The 23,266-nt window shown below is 42.1% G+C and overlaps 1 protein-coding gene and 1 pseudogene across 2 annotated transcripts in view; one reads left to right on the plus strand and one right to left on the minus strand.

Annotated features, from left to right (window-relative positions):
* LOC114244983 (metabotropic glutamate receptor 2) overlaps positions 1–18,364 on the plus strand; it is a 189,942-nt gene extending 171,578 nt beyond the window's left edge. Inside the window, exons 14-17 of one of the 2 annotated variants that reach the window (XM_028176982.2) lie at positions 1,023–1,236; positions 9,810–9,961; positions 10,303–10,411; positions 18,025–18,364. In XM_028176982.2, the coding sequence (XP_028032783.2) occupies positions 1,023–1,236; positions 9,810–9,961; positions 10,303–10,411; positions 18,025–18,224 (675 nt within the window). In that variant the 3' untranslated portion in view covers positions 18,225–18,364. Of the gene's footprint in view, positions 1–1,022; positions 1,237–9,809; positions 9,962–10,302; positions 10,412–14,988; positions 15,333–18,024 lie in introns of those variants that run through there. The other variant, XM_089728980.1, reaches the window with a different exon arrangement.
* Positions 11,493–14,499, minus strand: LOC149502400 (uncharacterized; annotated as a pseudogene).
* Positions 18,365–23,266: the final 4,902 nt, after the last annotated feature.

Below are 23,266 nucleotides of genomic sequence, written 5' to 3' on the forward strand. Positions count from 1 at the left end.
AGTACGTGCGTGACAAATAGATAAATAACTCAATATCACGCCAACCGATTGCGATGATTATTGTTTTTAGTTTATATTAATTTGTTTTGGAATATCTTTTTTTTCTATTTGATGTCGGTTTTTGTTAGAGCATGTCTATTTACAATTATTTTTAACATAGTAGTAGTTTTTTGGTACCAGCACAACTAGGTGGAGTGCCACACGTTTCACTATCAAGTTGCCGGTATTTTTCCTACCACGTAAATGCAGACCACCTTAAAATAATTGATCGAGGAATTGTCGTATTGCAATTACATAGTAGACTACACCTAAAATATACAATTCTAGAACCATATCCAAGTTACAATAAACTTTCTTGAAGATCATTTTAAAAATCCCAGGACATTCGCTGCGAGAATAGATCGACCAAAGTACATGAATTTCTAAACATATCTCTAAAGCGTGCTCATCACTCAGAGTGCTCTGAGGAATTGTTTGAAATTGAGTTGGAGTAGAGTTCATCCATACTACCTAGAGCCACTGCGTTCATCCACAGTGCGTTTCCAGAGATATTTTTGCCACGTACCATCCGGCTTTGGAATGAGCTCCCCTCCACGGTGTTTCCCGAGCGCTATGACGTGACCTTCTTCAAACGAGGCTTGTGGAGAGTATTCAACGGTAGACAGCGACTGTCCTTAAAATTTCCGAAACCTATGGGCAATAGTAACTATCATTAGCTAATTCAGACGAGCTCCCATCTAACAACTTTTTTTTTTTTTGCTTGAATGGTTGGACGATCTCACAGCCCACCTGGTGTTAAGTGCTTACTGAAGCCCATAGACATCTATAACGTAAATGCGCCACCCACCTTGAGATATAAGTTCTAAGGTCTCAGTATAGTTACAACGGCTGCCCCACCCTTCAAACCGAAACGCATTACTGGTTCACGGCTGATATAGGCGGGGTGGTGGTACCTACCCGTGCGGACTTACAAGAGGTCCTACCACCAGTAACTTTTTAGCCATTCGAAACATTTCTTACAGGTACTTATAGTGGTAGTCTGGATGATAGTGGCCCCAGCCAGAGCGATGTTCCACTACCCGACCAGAGAAGACAACATGCTAGTTTGCGACTCCTACGTAGATGCTTCATACATGATAGCGTTTTTCTATCCCATCGTACTAATTCTCATCTGTACTGTCTACGCCGTTCTCACCAGGAAGATTCCAGAGGCTTTCAACGAGAGCAAGCACATTGGTAAGTTTACTTTAATCAACTTTACGACATAATCTCTCTAACCATGACATATATTTGTTTGAAGATAGTTCAAGGTGAAAATTTCAATTATGACTAACATTAGGGGACTTTACTCGCAGCAAACCATGAAGACAATTTTGTAGTTCTCATAGTATTGATGACTAAATCGCTATAATTTTAAAAAACCGCAGAACATGCAATGCAACGGAGTTGACGTCTGTCTACGTTTGCCGTTAGGGGCGCTGTTCCAACTGCATACAAATCGAGTTAACTTTTACGCTATCGAGAACGTTAAAAAACTCGTAAGAAGCACACAGATGAATTACAAAATGCAACGTGGACCAATATCGTTTTTACTCGCGTAATCGTTGAAATCCCTAAATTAAATCAGTTTGAAGTATCCTAATTGGGCGTCCACAATCCACAATCAGTGTCCGTTCTAAAATTAAGTCACGCACCTTCCAAATTAAATCAAAACTATCGGTAACGAGTCACGGTCCGAAGGTTTGTTTTAATTGAATATTCAGAAAAACAATTAGAGTCCGCCCACGCCAGCTCATGTTCAATTGAATTGGGTCAGAACCCAATTACAACAAGAATACCTTGCAAACAATGAATTTCAAGCAGTTCCTTAAGATGTTTTTGAGGCGGCAGCACTGTAACAAGTCCACTATATGTCCTTGATACTGATAGTTCTTGTTACAAGTGAGCACACGCCTACATAACACCATGTTGCTGGTATTTTGCTGCTAATTTCTCCACCTAATGCAAAATATAGGGTTGAGGGAGCCCTTTTACAAAAATTACATTTAAACATATTGTGTTTTTTTTTTACTTTTATCTTAATGTTTCGACCTGTTTATTGAAATTTAAAATTTAATCTATACTAATATTATTATAAAGAGGAAAGATTTGTTTGTTTGTTTGTTTCGAATAGGCTCCGAAACTACTGGACCGATTTGAAAAATTCTTTTTCCATTAGAAGCCGACATGGTCCCTGATGAACATAGGCTACTTTTTTATTTTATTTTTTATTTTATTTTTTTGGTTTCATGTGTTTTAATGTTTCCGAAGCGAAGCGAGGGCGGGTCGCTAGTCTATACTAATATTATAAAGAGGAAAGATTTGTTTGTTTGTTTGTTTCGAATAGGCTCCGAAACTACTGAACCGATTTGAAAAATTATTTTTCCATTAGAAGCCGACATTGTCCCTGATGAACATGGCTACTTTTTTAAAAAAAAAAATTATTTTATTTTTTTGGTTTCATGTGTGTTTTAATGTTTCCGAAGCGAAGCGAGGGTGGGTCGCTAGTAAATGCTATACTAAAATTGAGTAATGCGTTTCGGTTTGAAGGGTAGGGCAACTGTTGTACTGTAAAAACTGTACTGTACTGTAAAAACCTTAGAACTCGTGTTCAAGTTGGCTGGCGGCATTTCGTTCTAGATGTGTATGGGTCTCGGTAACACCTTAACACCAGATGGGCCGTGAACTCGTCCACCCATCTAAGCAATAAAAAAACAGTTACTTGAAATAAGATAGCAAAAGTGAAAGTGAACGCCCAATGAACCATCAAAATGAAGATTTAATTATGTTTCTACAAAATCGCTAACGCCTTTCACTGTAACCTCCGCCTCTGCACATTCATAAGTGACGCCAGACTAATAATAGTGTTTTACTTGCATGACTAGAGTCAATGTTTCAATCAAAGACATTCAAACACATACGAGCTTTTATTTTAAATGTATTAATTAAATAATAACAAGAATATTGTTGCAATATACAGTATTAAGACTATTATTCTGTTTACTCAATGCTGAGTATGGTCGGAATATACAGCATATTCATATTCATAGCATATTTACGCTTAGCTTTGCCAATTAAAATGGTTTTCTATTCACTGAACTCTTCCTATGGCATCGATCAAATAACACGCTTGAAACACATACAAATGCTCAATTCGATCTTTGAGCATTGACGTCAATTAAATGGAAGGTATCTCTTTTGTACAGCAACACTTATCCTGTATAATTCACATTCAAATTAGATTTGAATAAGAAACAAAACAATTAAAAGGACAGTATTCTTTCTTAGACTAATAATCAAAATATTATAATATAATAATAGCTCCGAATCAATGCTTTGTGTAAACAATAAAGAAAGTTCATTGATGATCAGACTATCTTTAAATATTCTCAAGCAGAGTTTCCGACTATCTGACACTACAGATTTTTTTTTTTATATTGCCTTTGTAGGCAGACGAGCATACGGCCCACCTGATGGTAAGTGGTCACCGTCGCTCATGGACGTCAGCAATGCCAGGGGCAGAGCCAAGCCGCTGCCTACCATAAAGTACTCTCCGCAAGCCTCGTTTGAAGAAGGACATGTCATAGCGCTCAGAAATCATAGGTGCTTAAACTGTCACCCATACTGGAGTTTCAATTTCATAGTAATCTTAGACTAATATAACTGTTGTATTGAGGTTTGACAAACCCGAAGTAGACCGGAACGTTTACATAAATCGTAATTTTTCGAATTCAATCGGTCGGTAACTAGTACAAAAAATGTGTGGAAATAGACACACTAAATATGCGCGACTGTAGGTTCTAAGGTGCTAAGCCCTAAATACGCCATTACAGATCCTCCCGATCCATTAACGGCGCTTTTAGGTACCTCAAGCACCGGTCACCGTCCTCGATGGGCTCGGCGAGTAAATGAACCCACTGCCCATTGAGCTTCTCGCTGGATTTTCTCAATGGGTCGCGTTTCCGATCCCGTGGTAGATTGTGCGAAGAAGATTCTTGCTAGAGCCAGTGTTAGCAACACCTCCGGCTTGAGCCCCCGAATGCTCACCTACACACTAGGGCAACGCTGGTATAGCCTCTCGAGGCTATTAGCACAAGTGAGGGGGACAAAAGGTACTAATGGCGGCTTATTAGACTACGAAATACCCAACCAGTCCTATAGAATTCAATTCTCTTCACGCCTCTCATTAGAATAAGTACACAGCATTGTCTGGTATAGTATTGTTCTGGCTCTATTGTTGGAAGACAAAGCCACGCAGGTTATTAACTGTCGATGCTCTACGCTTCTAATTGCGACTATCATTTACGTTACAACCGGATGTTTGATTGCGGAAATGCATTTTATTGTATTGAGGTTCTTTTAGGTCCTAACTTGGGAGTTGAGTATCTGTTATAATATTTACATACACAATACAAAGTACATCACATAGGCCCAATAATCATGTATGTACATATATTCATAGTTTCCCCAGCTGTTATATCATTGTATTACTGTTCAGCCATTGTTAGGTAGGTGAGTGTGTATGATGGGTATATGTACATAGATGTGAAGCCTTCATGAAGTACTAGTATTCTTGATAGATATATCCTTATCTACCTAAATCAAATATGCAATGCTAGTAGTAGGGCATGATAAATGTTCACGACAATAGTGTGCTTAGTGTGAGTTTTTTAACGTTCTGGATATCGTGAAAGTTAACTCAAATTTGTATGGAGTTGGAACAGCACTCCTAGCGGCAAACGTAGGCAAACGTTCCAACTCCATACAAATGTGAGTTAACTTTTACGCTATCGAGAACGTTAACAAACTCGCACTGGACGGTATTGCTGTGTTTCCCAAACAACTGATACATAGAATCTCAATATGAAAGTTGTGGTGTTTTTGAGTGCTAGTAGCAACTGAGCATCAGATGTGTTGTGAGACCGTTGGTTCATTTACTCAAATATAAAATGGCAGGAGTTTCGGAATCTGAAAGGGCAACAAACAGCTATCCTAATATAAGATTTACAACAATAAAGTTGCTAAATCACGAGGCCTACATCCCGATCGCATTTGGGTTATTGCCGGCCCTTCGAACAGGAATACGGAATTCTTCACACCAGATATACTCGTAGATAGGACGATTGAACGCAAAATTGCCTTGAGTAATTCGAACATTAATTAGCACATTATTCATATCTCTCAAAATATTAACGAAACAGCCCTATGGGTATTAGAAAATTTGAAGAAAAAAAGATTTCTTTTAAAACAATTTGTATGCATGAAGAGTGTGAGATTTAGTAGGGATAGCTTCATTCGGAGAAGCAGTGCATAAAAATAAAAGGTCCTGTCAAATGTGTTCTAAATTAATTTTTTTTAAAAAAAACCTTGAGACTTTCATAAGCTGTAAAAAATGTATATTAAATTACTGTCGTAATTCAACCGTTAGGGTACTATTAATGCTGAAAAATGTGCGCTAATTTTATGATTACGAATTCGTAAAAAATATCAAAGCGACATCGGATGAATCATCGCGTTGAACGTTTAAATCATTAGGCGAAATTAGTGTCATTCCAGGCCAGAGCCTGGGACCGCGGGATTCAATGACAGCTTGATTTATCGCGCGACATTAGTTTGTTAGGGTTGTAGCACACTTGACAAAAGCATTTTAAAGTCTATGTAGTTTTTTTTTTTGCCCTTGTAGGCTGACGAGCATACGGCCCACCTGATGGTGAGTGGTTACCGTCTCCCATGGACTTCAGCAATACCAGGAGCACAGGCAAGCTGCTGCCTACCACTTAATACTCTCCACAAGCCTCGTTTGAAACTCTAGTGAACGATGCCGTGAATCTTCCCCTTTATTTTCTTTTTGGCGGGCGTTATAATGATGCGTTCTAGTTTAGTTCCAGCTCATCTCTCCATGAACTTCAGAATGTTAAAGAAATGGTGCCGACCGTGATTTGAACACTATACAAATGACCTCTAAAAGTGAAAAGCCTATTTTTTCTAAAGCTTCTACAAAGAGAATTTACTTGCTCTGTAAAAGATTTAAGGCACTGTTTGAGCTAACCTCGCCATTATGGATAGGCTTCATAAATCCACAGTGAAGAGATCGTTTCTGCATCATTATACTTTTTTTCATTGCCCTTGTAGGCAGACGAGCATACGGCCCATCTGATGGTGAGTGGTTACCGTCGCCCATGGACTTCAGCAATGCCAAGGGCAGAGCCAAGCCGCTGCCTACCGCTTGTTTAACTTTATTGCCACGACATATCCTTCCTTAGGTATATGAAACGCCATTGCTGCGCTAACATACATTCGTGAGTGACTATTTATAGAAAAAGGCTTTATGAAACCACGGTAAAAATGAAACTTTTTTTCACATTATAGACATTTAACTCTGACAAACAACATTTACATTAAACACTAACAAAAACAAACAAAATAGCGTGGAGCACTGGCACAAATGAGTAATAGTCTATACACTACACGGTCAGCTGCTGCGAACTATAGGCGCCGCCATATTGGCCTTGGCTTCTCTGACGAGCGCCTTTCACTTTATCCTTACTACGTGGCCGACCGTCACGCGACATGCAACACACAGACGAAAAAGTTTGAGACGTTGTAATAAAAGTTTCACTGAGTTTCAAAAACCAGGTGTTCAGAATCAGAACACATTATCGCTAGTCCACAGAAATTTTGCCGCCTAATATAAAATTCATGTCATAAAATTTAAAAAAAAGTTTATGGAAATGTGTCATGTCATGAGACGCAGCCTTTAGGCTCGAATCCTGCGATTTCACGGTTGTTTTCGTACGAACGCGTTGATAAATGTAGCCCAACTAACAAATGTTTACATTTAATATCGTCTTCCCGTGTCTCACCCGGATAAGACACCCGATTTCAGTTTTGAGCGTGAATAAGCACGCTCTGTTATCTGTTATTGTCTACTCTGTTTGGGGAAACAGATAATTTGATGTCTTATGTTTTTTGAATTTAAACTTTTTTAGCACCGTTGTCATTTGAAAGTCGATGAAACAAAAAGCGACAGTAAAAAGAGACAGACACATAGATTCATTAAGATTTAACGTGGGAGAAAATGAGATAGGAAGCATTAGACAGTGTTTCTTATATTCGTGGTTCTCTTTGTGTTATGCTTCGTACCTAATATTCGTAACTAATTCATTCTGAATAAATCTATGTAATAATAAATGAATAAAACGTAAAATAATTATCAAATTTTGTATCACTATGATCATTAGTAAAACCTCCAATTATCCTCTTCCCGAAATTTTACATTCGTCTCATTATCTTGAAGCCAAAAATTTTGAAGGTTTCACTTGTACCACGTGTGAATTGCACACATGTTTTTGTTTTTTTTTCATTGGATTGGGCAAGTTCGTGGGCCTAAGGTTGGTTACTCTGATAATAGAAACCAGAATAAGAGAGATGGCATCCACTTTGAGACGTGAGACCTGAGTCTCGGTTTTGTTTTGCTAGCAAACGGCCAACCCCTGATACCGACACCGTCCGCCCGAAGCTGGAATAACCTCTTAGGCTACCTTCACTTCGAGAAGACGGCACGACATGAGAACCCTCTTGTCGTGGCCACTGGAAACTACATACCCGATCCTGTAGACCAGATGGTAAACAGTCGACGTCGCCCAAAGCACGTCATTACGGATGCCTCCGATCCATTAACGGTGCTTTTAGGCACCACAAGCACCGGTCACGAAGGGCTCGACGAGCGAATTAACCCATAGACACAGCCCACTGAGTTTCTCGCCGGATCATCTCAGTGGGTCGCGTTTCCAATCCGGTGATAGATCTGCGAAGCATTGCTCTTGCTAGGGTCAGAGTTAACAACACTCTAGTTTGAGCCCCGTGGGCTACCTACACATATTAGGGCGAAGCTGAAATAGCCTCTCAAGGCTATCAGCATAGGTAGGAGAAAAAAAGGCTACCAGCCAATAAAGGTAGGAAAAATCACACCGAACTGCAAAGTATCATTTGCGGCAAAAATAAACGGAAGAAAAATAACCATGTTAGTTTACAAGATTAGTCTAAAAGAAATCACGAAATTTAATAAATTCTGTGGTTTTTATTTTTATCACCCAATGTTATTCTTTCGCTGTAACGTACGTGTAAGTGTTGAGCAGATTAAGAATATAAGTAAAGATTTATTCGAATTCCTGTTCAAATTTATTCGAAAATTTATAGTCCATTGGGCGGTTTTACACTAGTCACCTCACATTTTACCACATTTACGACAAACACATTCCCGTGGGTTTCAAAAATGTCACTACGCTACAATTTCAATGACGATAAACCAATTACAAGCGGTTTGGTTCCAATTACTCTCGATTTTGACATGTCGGCCTGCGCTACGTGCCACTCATTTTAATAGCATTTTGGTAACTGCACATTTCTGCATAGAAATGGGTATTTGCGTTCCGTAAGTATATTTATAGGTAACTTATAGTCTTGTTATATCTAGCCCACTGAGTTTCTCGCTGGATCTTCTCAATGGGTCGCGTTTCTAATCTGGTGGTAGATTCTGCGAAGCACTGCTCTTGATAGGGCTAGTGTTAGCAACGTACTGAGGTCAGAGCCCCGTGAGCTCACCTACTCGCACGGTTACGCTCGCATAGCCCCTAAAGGCTACCAGCGTAGGTAGGAAATCTAGAATAGTCCTCTGCCAATTTATTTGAAAAGTAGGTGTTTTTGGATAAACAAATTTATGAAAAGTGCGATAATGAAAGGTTAAATCGCCCAGTCTACACGTAGCAACTGATACCATTGTGACAAAGATCAAACGCAGCAAAAAAACATTATTTTAAAGGAAATAATATGTAGTACATAACACGTATTCACGAGCTACTTGCAAGAAAACAAGATCATGTAAGTAATATGAAACTCCAAAACTTTCCGAAGACATTTGTGAGTGTGATAGGGTGTTTTTGAGTCACACGGATAGGTAGATAGATAACTATGTCAATTTCTACTTCGAGCCCGTGATTTCTAGTTTCAGTCTTAAGTTGGCCAGACGTTGTGATGCTACAAGCTCCGATAACTTTACCAGATGGATCACGAACTCAACTGCCAATTTACCAACATAATATGCCGTTCAGATTATTTTAATAGACTAGCGACCCGCCCTCGCTTCGCTTCGGAAACATTAAAACACACATGAAACCAAAATAATAAAATTAAAAAAAATGAAAAAAAAGTAGCCTATGTTCATCAGGGACAATGTCGGCTTCTAATGGAAAAAGAATTTTTCAAATCGGTCCAGTATTTTCGGAGCCTATTCGAAACAAACAAACAAACAAATCTTTCCTCTTTATAATATTAGTATAGATTAGGGAACTTCGGTATAAACAGTACCCGAGGAAAGGCGATGTCTTATAAAGTGCACTACCACTGAACTAATGACCACGACCGCTCTATCTAGAGTGCAACGACTGAGAATAAGAGTGGACCTTCACAAATGGAAACTCCTGGTAGTTTTTTTTTATTGCTTAAATGGGTGGACGAGCTCACAGCCCACCTGGTGTTAATTGAATACTGGAGCCCATAGACATCTACGGCGTAAATGTGCCAGCCACCTAGAGATATAAGCTCTAAGGTCTCAAGTATAGTTACAGCAGCTGCCCCACCCTTCAAACCGAAACGCATTACTGCTTCACGGCAGAAATAGGTAGGGTGGTGATACCTAACCGCGCGGACTCACAAGAGGTCCTACCACCAGTAAAAAAATTTCCAGTTCCACCAGTTCTTTGTTCTTAAAGGTTTTACAATGTACACCACCTGCGTCATCTGGTTGGCATTTGTGCCGTTATACTTCGGTACCGCGAGCCACGTGCCTTTGAGGGTCACCAGCATGGCGGTCACCATCTCCTTGAGCGCGAGCGTCACGCTCATCTGTTTGTTCTCGCCGAAGGTAATCTATCCAAAGGTATATTTAAAAGTAGATTACGTATGCTACCTATAAACTCCGAAACGGCTTGACCATTTTTGATGAAACTTCATATAGGTATCTTCAAATATGCCCAGCGGCTAATTCTGATAGGTTTGATAGCGGTTTCATTAAGGTCAAATTAAATATAGGCAAGCAAAGCGGGCAGGTGGTACATACCTAGCTAGTAATACTACTATACACTCAGTCCCTATTCCTGTACCTCTTCACGAGTAATAGCCGTACGCAATGGCTTAACAGACACAGTATTCACAAGCTATGTATGAAGACAGATTATATTATAAATGTAAATGTCTCGCTTTCAGCTGTATATAATACTCATCCGTCCGGAGAGGAACGTGCGTCAAAGCATCATGCCGGTGAGGTATAGCCGGAAGCCGCCTCCGCCGCATCCGCTAAACATCCAAGTCAAAAGTGAGTACTTTAACCATTCAACTCCACTCTTTACTCATGGTTTTTGAGGTCACTAGAGAGTAACACGAAAGCAAGTTCCTAAATTTAATGCGATTAACTATATATGAGTATAGCGAGAGTTTATGAAGCTTAGTTTTGTTTATAATCGTTTTAGCGAACCCTCTTATTTATTATGTTAGCAAAGTTAGGTATCGAAAGCTCGTCTGCCTTTGATGGCAATAACAGTAACAAGATTTTATATTAAATTACTGTAGATGCATTGTTTTTCTTTTCGCTTCGGTTTCCTTAATACTGAGGTTCTTGACCACCTCCCCGCAACAATAGTTTATTTTGTATTATTCTACGCCATTCTAGATGCATTAATGAGAATTAAATAAGCAATATCGGTAAAGTAAAGATGAGTTGTAGATTTTTTTCAATAGAAAGAAACTATTTTATAAAATAAATGGTGCGTAGACACAAACAACAGTAATGAGTACTGATTACGCGAAAAGTAACCTAATTTGTTATTGATTCTTTTAAGTGATTTTATGACCTGGTAACTAAGACCCTTCAGTCATGTCTTATATTTTATTTCTTATTTTCATGAAAAATGATAATATGGAGTGAAATGAAATGAAATAAAATTAAATGAAGATGATTTGATTTGGAGCATTAATCAACTGGGATGAAATGAAATGAGATGAGATGATATGGGATGACATATAATCTCAGTAAAATGGTGGTGATTTACTGAAATTTTTTCAGTGGACTTTTTGGAGTATCCCGAGAAGTTATGTCCAGCGGCTTTGTTTCAGTTTCCCACATTTGTACACTTTCACAGATATTAAACAGTTAATGAACCACCGCTATTATACATTTAAACCTGAAGAAACACTAAATAGACAAAATAAAACAAATCACACAACTTCACTCCTTGCGTTCCCGCCAAAAAGTCAATTTGTTATTGATTTTTTTTTAAGAGATTTTATGACCTGGTAACTAAGACCTTTAAGTCATGTCTTATTTTACTTTATATTCTTAAATAATTTAGTTAAAAAATATGTAATTTAAATTATATTTATTTTTTATTAACAAAAAGTCAAATCAAAATAATTTAACATAACTCAACCCACACAGTAGAACAGATCTTCCAACGCGCTTGAAGGAGGCACAGTCCCCAAGATACTGGCTACGTTGCCTCGTTGGACAGCCAGACTCACTCTCTGTGCAAAGTACCAGCCAGCCTTAGCATCATGTGTAACCTCCTTCAAGCGTTTGGAGATTTCTGTTAAAAATTTCTTTGCTTCAGGGCCCCAAGGGCCCATCGTCTCAACCGCGAAAGGCAAAAAAGAATAAGAAGACCCCAAACCCGAATACTTCCGCTTTTTTGTAATTTCTGCTGAAGCTGCAGCTGAACCGGGGCGGGACGAAGTACCATCTAAATGACAGGGAGCCACAGTATCCACACAAGTAGCATCCCATACCAGGCACCTACCAACTGACCATGGAATCAGCGTGACTCCATCGGGCCTTTTCCCATCTGACCTCAAAATTCCGATGGGTTCCAAGACAGCCGGAACATTGACTGTAGTGAGCGCCCTTCTTATCATATCATTTAAAGACGCGTGTCTTAGAATGCGCCCAGCGCTTTTCTGGCACGAGAGTCCGTGATGTCCAAGCTCATTGACGTACTCGCCACAGACACAGAAATGTGGTACGTTAATATGGGCCCCCAACCGTAAGCCAATAGCTAGCGAGAGAGCGTTGTTGTCCAACAACGTGCCTGTATTGGACGATGGATAGGCTTGAAGCCAGTAACTTGATTCCTTTTCGGTAACGGCGCGAAAACGAGCAATGTCCACGCTGTTATCTTATGACTGTAGTAACCGTTGCTGTATCCGTTGACAAAGCGGAGTGTCCCAAAGACGCTGCAAATGCGGTAAAGTAGGAAAATCCACCTGACACAAAGACTGCCAGGCCGATCCAGCCTCCGACACACCCACAATCTCTACGGAACAAGGGTTGAGAACATTACCGACTATGAGACAGGAGGCGTGTGCAGAAGCAAGAAAGGCCGGCAACGCAACAGCTGATGCTTTACGTACGCCGATACCACCAAAATGTACTGGCAGGACACATTGCTCCCAAGAGAGGTCACCCAAATTACAATTAATTATTTTGCACAGAACACCTTTTATCATTTCATCCAAAGAATTAAGTTTATTATTATGTTTCCATAAGAAAGAACATCTTAACACATATGTAAATTTAGGTACGAATAGACAGTGTCTTATGATGAACAAATCCATATGAGAGTTAATTTCAAATAAATTGTTGGAACACTGAGAAAATTTATCAATCTGCTCATCAATATACGCGTCGATTGATCCATCCAAAATGGGAGCACCCAGCAACATCAGAGAGTTCTCATCAACAACTTTTATGTTGGGTGCTGCTGTATTAAACTTTGCAAAAACGTCAGAAACTGGTACGGAACAACAAGAGGCATTGATAAAAAGCTCACACTTAGCAAAATTGAGCTCTAAACCCAAACTGGCCAAAGCAGATTTTAGATATTCTAAATCCCTTAAGACCGTGGAAATATCCCCTCCCAATGTTCCGTCATCCAGATACCATAAATTTAGGCTGGACTTCAGCTCCCTCAAAACTGGATGTATTTCCAAACAAAAAATCGCCGGACCGAGTGGATCGCCTTGTTGACAACCCGTCGCTGATTCCACAAGGTTCTCCTTATAAACCAGCTTAGATGGATTACCATAGCATTGATAAAGGTAAGGGTAGATAGATGGTATGTGTTCCTTCACTTCTTTGAGAAAAGCATTCCTATCGATACAATTAAATGCATTTTTTAAATCCACCTTCACCAATACTTCGGCACCACCCCCCTTAAGAAAGGTGCGAGCCGCATGTACCGCAGCTTCACAGCCGCCCTTTGTACCGACGCCCAACTGTATCGGCCGGAACATCCCACTCAATATCGGCAGAACCTCTTTGCAGCAAAGCTTGGATACAATGCGGCGCAGTGTACCGCCAACAGCGATAGGCCTAATACCGCCATCTCTCTTCATCAAAGCACACAAATTCGCTCCATACAAAATATCAGCGATACTGTCAGGTACACTTCCCGCCAGCATTAAATTAACAAGCGAGACTATACTTTTAAGTAAAGACCGCCCGACATCACCAGCAGAAACATTGATTAAATCCTTGAAATGCTGCGGGGATAGACCATCCAGTCCGCCTGCTGAACCGTTTTTAAAAGATGTAATTGTGGTGAGAACGTCATCAAAAGACACACGAGGCAAAGTTGTGGAAGACTGTGGTGGCGGCACATTAACAGGTGTTAAAGGTGCAGGATGTTTCGACTTCAACGCCAGAAGAGTGTCGGCATTATTCGGAGCTAGAGAATCTGATGAAAATAATAGTTGTGAGGCACCCTTTAAATCTCCATCACTTACTTTCCCCTCAAATTTTGCAACTTTATTAAATGGACGCTGTTGCTTGTCATAATTTACCCCATCATCCAACAAAGTCTTATTGGAATTATTCTTACAATTATCCTTAATTTTTTTAGTAAGTGAATGGGAGTTATTGCTCTGTTTATCTACATGCAAAATTCTATATGAAAATGACAAAAGATCTTCCCAACTTGTGACATTATTGTCATGCAAAACTTGATCAATGTTTTTTTTAAGTTCCTCGGCCACCATAACCCTGGCTCCACGAGGAACTCGTTTAACAACCGGCGAATTGTTTTTATAAAGGCTCAGTTTCTTCCATAATGGGACCACGGAAACCCTATTATCCCTCGATGAACCAGGACATAGGGTATTTGGAACTGACTCAGCTTTGTGGATTCTACCTGTATGAATTTTTAGACCTTTAAAATACCGTAAACATTCGTCACATTGAGTAAGACCAGCAGGAAAAGTATTCGGATTTGGCGGTAGCGGTTGTGAGTGAGACATATTATTTTAAACATATTATAAAATCTTTAACATGTAGCTAACTAAGTTAATAACTATTGTAGAAAAGTAAAATTAGAAAATGATAATAGTAATAAAGCTATAACAATTCCATTTAAATATGTCAAATTAAAAACAATACCAATAAAATATATTTGAATGATAACAATAATAATCCAAAATAACTAAAAATCATGTCAATAAAATCAATTTTGCAAATTAAAATTATATTCTTAATTTTATGAAAAATTATAATATGGAGTGAAATGAAATGAAGATGATTAATTTGAGACATTAATCAACTGGGATGAAATTTAATGAAATGAGATGATATGGGATGAAATATAATCGCAGTAAAATGGTGGTCATTTACTGAGATTTTTTCAGTGGACTTTTTGGAGGAACCCGAGAAGTTACGTTCAGCAGCTTTGTTTCATTTTCCCACATTTGTGCACTTTCACAGATATTAAACAGTTAATAAACCACCATTATTACACATTTAAACCTGAAGAAACACTATATAGACAAAATAAAACAAATCACACAACTTCACTCCTCGCGTTCCCGCCAAAAAGTCCCATTTGTTATTGACGATTTGTCTCTTCACAGAACCACCGTGCGCCGACAAAGAGACGCAAACGGATCCGGCCGTGTTCAAGTTGTCCAACGGACAAGTCGTCAACGACACGACACGGAAGGAAGAGAAGATAAACAAAGATGAAAAAGCAAAAGAAACAAAACAATGTAACAACGCAAACAATGTTAGCGATTCGAAGAACACGCAGGCTGAAAAGACCGCCTCCTTATAGCACAGACATTCCTCAAAGTCACTCAATGAGGTGTCTTTCAGCAAAAACAACAATTCGATTATTAAGAAAAAAAGTTGTTCGTGCAAAATAAAAGAACGTAAGCCTGTTATTGTGTAAAAAAATATGTTATATCAAATAATTTAAAGGAAACCAAAATTGTGCTTGTAGAATATCAATATACGCATTTGATGTACATACTGACATATCGATTAAATATATCAATAAAGTTTATAAAAATGATTTTGTAAATAAATAAGTAAATTTTAGGTTATGACGCGGGAAAATATGTAAATAAACTGTCAAAAAAGTGAAGACAAAAATAGTGATGTTAATGTATATAAATAAAACAAATATATTTAATGTAGCGCGATGAATGTTGGTTAATTTTCATATCGGAATTATATCTATCTAACGAAACATATATCACAACATATAATTGTGAATAAGTTGATCTAGTTTAACATTGGTAAGTCTCAGAACATGGTATGTACAGGCAGAGCTGTGAGCCAGGATGGTAGAAACAAAACGTTCTCTAAGAAATTAATAATAAATTAAGCTTAAGGATGTTACATATTCAAAATGTAAGATTTAAATAGTAAATAATTAATGTGCTCCGTCATTATGTAATCATGAAATTGCTCAATTGCTTCATCGTATCCATATCAAATAATGTTCTTCTATAAATAATATAAAATAAATATTTGTAGCGGTTGTATAATGTTATGAGTACATTATTATTGTAGTGTTCTTCTTTATGCTAAATAGCTATATTTGTGTCTCTACTATCCTGCTCTTCCTGTACATATTATAATCGGCTACTTAATTGTAACAATATAAGAATCATGGAATAAACGGTTTTGATGTTATCTACAGTTTTATTGTTTATGCCCAAATTGACTTTTAAATTGGAATGTATTTTTTTACCTAATCTTTACTAAAAAATATCTACACGTATAGATCCAATTCCTTTGGACTGTCGCAGAAGACAAAACAGACGACAATGAGGTTAACGTATCGTATCCGTCACATATAGGTTAAGACGTCCGGTACATTCATATCGAGCGATACGACCCTACCGGTGTTCCTATCCCGCAGATAGGTACCAATTTTTCTAATGAAATAGGTACCTAACAAATGTTCAGGAATTACTTGCACGGTGAACGAATAATATCGTGTAGGTAATTAAAATCAAACTCGCAAGATTACAATTTCTGTAATTATTAGTCGTAGGGAGTCTTTTGAGCTCACACAGAGAGATACCACAAACCTGCCATCTCTTCCGTGAAGCAGTAATACGTTTAACTTCGGCTTGAAGAGTGTGGCAGCCGTTGCTCTTTAGCTAATTCGCTCCATACAAAATATCAGCGATACTGTCAGGTACACTTCCCGCCAGCATTAAATTAACAAGCGAGACTATACTTTTAAGTAAAGACCGCCCGACATCACCAGCAGAAACATTGATTAAATCCTTGAAATGCTGCGGGGATAGACCATCCAGTCCGCCTGCTGAACCGTTTTTAAAAGATGTAATTGTGGTGAGAACGTCATCAAAAGACACACGAGGCAAAGTTGTGGAAGACTGTGGTGGCGGCACATTAACAGGTGTTAAAGGTGCAGGATGTTTCGACTTCAACGCCAGAAGAGTGTCGGCATTATTCGGAGCTAGAGAATCTGATGAAAATAATAGTTGTGAGGCACCCTTTAAATCTCCATCACTTACTTTCCCCTCAAATTTTGCAACTTTATTAAATGGACGCTGTTGCTTGTCATAATTTACCCCATCATCCAACAAAGTCTTATTGGAATTATTCTTACAATTATCCTTAATTTTTTTAGTAAGTGAATGGGAGTTATTGCTCTGTTTATCTACATGCAAAATTCTATATGCAAATGACAAAAGATCTTCCCAACTTGTGACATTATTGTCATGCAAAACTTGATCAATGTTTTTTTTAAGTTCCTCGGCCACCATAACCCTGGCTCCACGAGGAACTCGTTTAACAACCGGCGAATTGTTTTTATAAAGGCTCAGTTTCTTCCATAATGGGACCACGGAAACCCTATTATCCCTCGATGAACCAGGACATAGGGTATTTGGAACTGACTCAGCTTTGTGGATTCTACCTGTATGAATTTTTAGACCTTTAAAATACCGTAAACATTCGTCACATTGAGTAAGACCAGCAGGAAAAGTATTCGGATTTGGTGGTAGCGGTTGTGAGTGAGACATATTATTTTAAACATATTATAAAATCTTTAACATGTAGCTAACTAAGTTAATAACTATTGTAGAAAAGTAAAATTAGAAAATGATAATAGTAATAAAGCTATAACAATTCCATTTAAATATGTCAAATTAAAAACAATACCAATAAAATATATTTGAATGATAACAATAATAATCCAAAATAACTAAAAATCATGTCAATAAAATCAATTTTGCAAATTAAAATTATATTCTTAATTTTATGAAAAATTATAATATGGAGTGAAATGAAATGAAGATGATTAATTTGAGACATTAATCAACTGGGATGAAATTTAATGAAATGAGATGATATGGGATGAAATATAATCGCAGTAAAATGGTGGTCATTTACTGAGATTTTTTCAGTGGACTTTTTGGAGGAACCCGAGAAGTTACGTTCAGCAGCTTTGTTTCATTTTCCCACATTTGTGCACTTTCACAGATATTAAACAGTTAATAAACCACCATTATTACACATTTAAACCTGAAGAAACACTATATAGACAAAATAAAACAAATCACACAACTTCACTCCTCGCGTTCCCGCCAAAAAGTCCCATTTGTTATTGACGATTTGTCTCTTCACAGAACCACCGTGCGCCGACAAAGAGACGCAAACGGATCCGGCCGTGTTCAAGTTGTCCAACGGACAAGTCGTCAACGACACGACACGGAAGGAAGAGAAGATAAACAAAGATGAAAAAGCAAAAGAAACAAAACAATGTAACAACGCAAACAATGTTAGCGATTCGAAGAACACGCAGACTGAAAAGACCGCCTCCTTATAGCACAGACATTCCTCAAAGTCACTCAATGAGGTGTCTTTCAGCAAAAACAACAATTCGATTATTAAGAAAAAAAGTTGTTCGTGCAAAATAAAAGAACGTAAGCCTGTTATTGTGTAAAAAAATATGTTATATCAAATAATTTAAAGGAAATCAAAATTGTGCTTGTAGAATATCAATATACGCATTTGATGTACATACTGACATATCGATTAAATATATCAATAAAGTTTATAAAAATGATTTTGTAAATAAATAAGTAAATTTTAGGTTATGACGCGGGAAAATATGTAAATAAACTGTAAAAAAAGTGAAGACAAAAATAGTGATGTTAATGTATATAAATAAAACAAATATATTTAATGTAGCGCGATGAATGTTGGTTAATTTTCATATCGGAATTATATCTATCTAACGAAACATATATCACAACATATAATTGTGAATAAGTTGATCTAGTTTAACATTGGTAAGTCTCAGAACATGGTATGTACAGGCAGAGCTGTGAGCCAGGATGGTAGAAACAAAACGTTCTCTAAGAAATTAATAATAAATTAAGCTTAAGGATGTTACATATTCAAAATGTAAGATTTAAATAGTAAATAATTAATGTGCTCCGTCATTATGTAATCATGAAATTGCTCAATTGCTTCATCGTATCCATATCAAATAATGTTCTTCTATAAATAATATAAAATAAATATTTGTAGCGGTTGTATAATGTTATGAGTACATTATTATTGTAGTGTTCTTCTTTATGCTAAATAGCTATATTTGTGTCTCTACTATCCTGCTCTTCCTGTACATATTATAATCGGCTACTTAATTGTAACAATATAAGAATCATGGAATAAACGGTTTTGATGTTATCTACAGTTTTATTGTTTATGCCCAAATTGACTTTTAAATTGGAATGTATTTTTTTACCTAATCTTTACTAAAAAATATCTACACGTATAGATCCAATTCCTTTGGACTGTCGCAGAAGACAAAACAGACGACAATGAGGTTAACGTATCGTATCCGTCACATATAGGTTAAGACGTCCGGTACATTCATATCGAGCGATACGACCCTACCGGTGTTCCTATCCCGCAGATAGGTACCAATTTTTCTAATGAAATAGGTTTTTTTTTTTTTTTTTTTTTTGGTCAGGAGGAAATCGCCGGACTTCCGCCCTCCCCTGGGGATGAAGGGCGGGGCATGTCGGAGTCGAACTGACTAAAACCTCCTGTCGCTCAACAACCCGCGTCCGAACCTCGCATGAGACAGAACCCATGAAAAGGCAAAGGGGGGAAAGTGAAGCGTTTAGTGCGGAGCACATCTCTCCCATCACCCTCCCCCTCGGGACGCCGGACCGGTGGTCGTCGGCGCCACGACCACCAGCCCTCTCGGTCGGCAGGCTATCCGGAGCCCGCCTAGATGGCGCCGGTTAGAATGGGTTATCCTACGGAATACCCCGCTGGATCAAAACCAGCGTGGGTCGAGGATAGCCGGCCTTCCATCACCCGGATGCTCTTGCGTAAAACGCGTGCAGAGCAGCTTGCACGTCGTCTTCTTAGGCCCCCTTTGCCGGTCCCCAGACCGACGTGTAAAGGGGACCCGAAACACTTAGAGGGCCAGGGCTTGGGCGATGTCCGCCTCCCTGGCCCCCGCTCGACGGCGGCGGGCTTGCGCGTCTCTCACGCGCCCCGCCGCCTCCTTCTGCGAGATGGTGCACTCGCAGAAGTCGAGCATCGCCTTCCACGACTCGTCGTCGCCGAGCATCGATGCCACAACACTCGGCAACGACAAGTCGTTTCCTATTTTTGCGACGAGGACACGGCGCCACCCCTCCCATGCGGGGCAGGCAACGAGCGTGTGCTCTGCCGTGTCCAAGTCGCAACCACAATGGTGGCACTCTGCCGTCGGCTCGGCTCTGATCCGGTGCAGGAACTCACCGAAGCAACCATGCCCAGTGAGCACCTGCGTGAGCCGGAAAGTGAGGCGTCCTCTGTCACGATTCGCCCAGTCCACAAGGACTGGGCGAATCGCCTCGACGGTCCTACGACCAGCCGAAGGATCGGCCAGCCGCCTGGACCATGATTCCAGCACGGACCGCCGAGATTGGGCCCTCCGCGCTCTGACCACACTGGGGCTGGGGCGCGCCACGCCCCGGGCACGAAAGTCAGCCCGCCACTGATAGTCAGCGGCGAGCGCCTCCGCTTCCAGAACCCAAGGCGGCGTCCCAGCCAGTACACACGCCGCCTCGAAGGAGATGGTGCGATAGCCGCGGATGACCCTGACCGCGATGGTGCGTTGCGGCCGTTGCAGCAACTTTGCTACCCCCACGGCCAGGGACTGGCCCCACACGGGCGCCCCGTATAGGGCCATTGACCGCACCACCCCTGTATAGAGACGGCGCGTCACCTGGTCAGGCCCCCCGACGTTGGGCAGAAGCCGGCTTAACGCGCCGGCCACCCCCAACAAACGAGGGACCAGATTCTGAAAGTGAGCACGGAAGGTCCAACGACTGTCTAGAATGAGGCCGAGGTACTTCAACTGCACCCCGACCCCAATACGGACGCCTCCAACCACGATTTGAGCATCGATAGGTGGCACTCTCCGGGGCCTGTGGAACCACATGGCCTCGGATTTACTGAGTGCCACGTCGAGGCCCAATCTCCTGATTTTGCCGACGACATGCGCCACCCCAACGGTAGCAAGACGGGCAGACTCAGCAAAACTCCCCCCCGGGCCACGACCAACGTGTCGTCTGCGTAGCAGATTACACTCAGGCCCGGGAGGAGGGCACCTCTTAGCACCCAGTCATACCCGATATTCCACAGAAGAGGGCCGAGCACCGACCCCTGTGGAACACCGCGCACGACCGGGAATCGGTGCACGATCCCATCATGTCCGGTACACGTGACCGATCTGTCCTCTAAGTAGGAACCCACCAGCCGGCGAAGGTAGGGGGGCACTCCGTGTCTTTCCAGCGCCCCCCCTATCACGGACCAGGGCAGGGTGTTGAACGCATTGGCGATATCGAGTGATACCGCCAGGGCCACCCCGCCCCTGGAGACGGCCTCCTCCGAGAGGGCCCGCACGCGAAGGATCGCGTCTACGGTTGAGCGGCCCTCTCGGAAGCCATACTGTTCCGCCGACAGATCGGGTCCCACCCCGGCCAGATGCTGGATGATGCGGGCTGCCAGAATACGTTCCAGCAGCTTGCCCACCTCATCCAGCAACACGATGGGACGGTACCCGGCGGCGGTATCCGCCGGGCGCCCCTCCTTTCTCAACAGCACGAGTCTGCCCGTCCTCCACGATGAAGGAAACCGTCCCGACTCGAGGCAGGAGTTGTAAAGCCTCAAGAGTCGGTCCCCCAGGGCACCAAGAGCCAAGCCCCAAACCCGACCATGGACGCCGTCCGGGCCGGGTGCAGTGTCCTTCGCGCACATTTTGCGTACGGCCACACGGAGCTCCGCCCCCGTTATATGGGGCACCTCAGCAGGGACTTCACCGTCGTATTCCGGCGGCGCGTCCATAGCGGGAGCGATAAATCCATCCCGCTCCTGCGGGAACAGCGCCGAGACGATGTCCCGCAGCTGCTGAGGCTGGAGACGCTCCGTGATCGGGGGGGCCCATGGGCGCATTTTATTGCGCACCATATGATAGGGCCGCCCCCACGGATCCTCATCCAGCGTCTCCAAGAGACCCTCCATGTGTTGGTTCTTGGCTCTTCTGATGGCCAGCTGCAATGCCCTCTGCGCGACGCGAAATGCGCCGTGCAGCCGGACCTCTTCCGCCGCGAATGCAACCGGATCATTGCGTCGCGGCAGGCGGCGGCGGCGATGCCTGGCGCACTCGCGCCTCGCCCGAACGCACTCCACGCGGAGTTGCGCAATTTCGGGCGACCACCAGTACGCTTGGCGATTAGGAAGTCGAGGGCCAATCCGGGGCATCGACGCATCACAAATGCGACACATCGTGTCCCGGAACCACCCTGCCTCGCCCTCGACCTCGACCGGGTGTGGACGCATGGGCGCCCACGCCGCCACCATAGAGGCTTCCATCAGGAGCTCCTTATTCAGGCGCTTCAGTGCCCACTTGGGGAATGACCGGGACGCACCATGGGGGTGGTCCCTGTGGACGTCCGCGACTGCGGAGCGGGCGGAGAGATCAAACCGAATATATCGGTGATCTGACAGTGTCTCCGCCCCCTCCAAGACCCTCCAGCCGCGGATACGGCGCGCGATGGCCGGGCTCGCAAACGTAACGTCCACAATAGACTCGCCCTGCCACCGCACGCACGTCGCAACCGAACCTCTATTCAACAAACAGAGGCCGGCCACGTTCGCCCACCTCTCCAGCAGCCTACCACGAGCGTCCGAGCGGGGGGAACCCCATGCGACAGACTTCGCATTGAGGTCCCCCGCGAGAATCACTGGACGGGGAGCGAGGCGGCGAGCAATCGCCCCGATCCCGCCCAGGAAATGCCCGAACTCGACAGTAGGCCTGTTTGGAGAGAAGTACGCCCCGATCACGACGGTCCCTTCCAACTGCACCGCGACGAAACCTTGGCCCCTGGTCACCATCGCCAGGGGGGGATCGCCGCGTCTCTTCTTATGACTATGGCCGCCAGGCCGCCATCGTCCCCAAACCAGCAATCATTTGCCGGGGGAACGAAGTACGGCTCGGCGACCACAGCCACATCTATGGACCACTCCGCCATGCTCTGAGACAGCATGTCCTGAGCTCTGGCGGAGTGATTCAGATTTCCTTGGAGGAAGCGATAGGTGCGGTCCATTACTGTTGGACTACATCCATCGCCCCCTCCCCTTCACCACTGCCCCCGCCCTCCGGCACCGGCGCCGCAGCGGGGATTACAGCGTTGGCCAGTGCTCCTCTGGCCAACCTTCTGTTTTGCCGACGCTTTGACTTGCGGCGCCGGTTGCGTTCGGTATTATTACCGGACGAAAAGCACGCCTTGCCTCCCGTTCGGTGGCTTGCCCTGCGCCCGGCCGCAGCACACAGAGCGCAATGCGGGGCAGCCGTGCAGG

Source organism: Bombyx mandarina, chromosome 08, assembly GCF_030267445.1.
Source record: "Bombyx mandarina strain Sakado chromosome 08, ASM3026744v2".
In the NCBI taxonomy this organism is placed as follows: domain Eukaryota; kingdom Metazoa; phylum Arthropoda; class Insecta; order Lepidoptera; family Bombycidae; genus Bombyx; species Bombyx mandarina.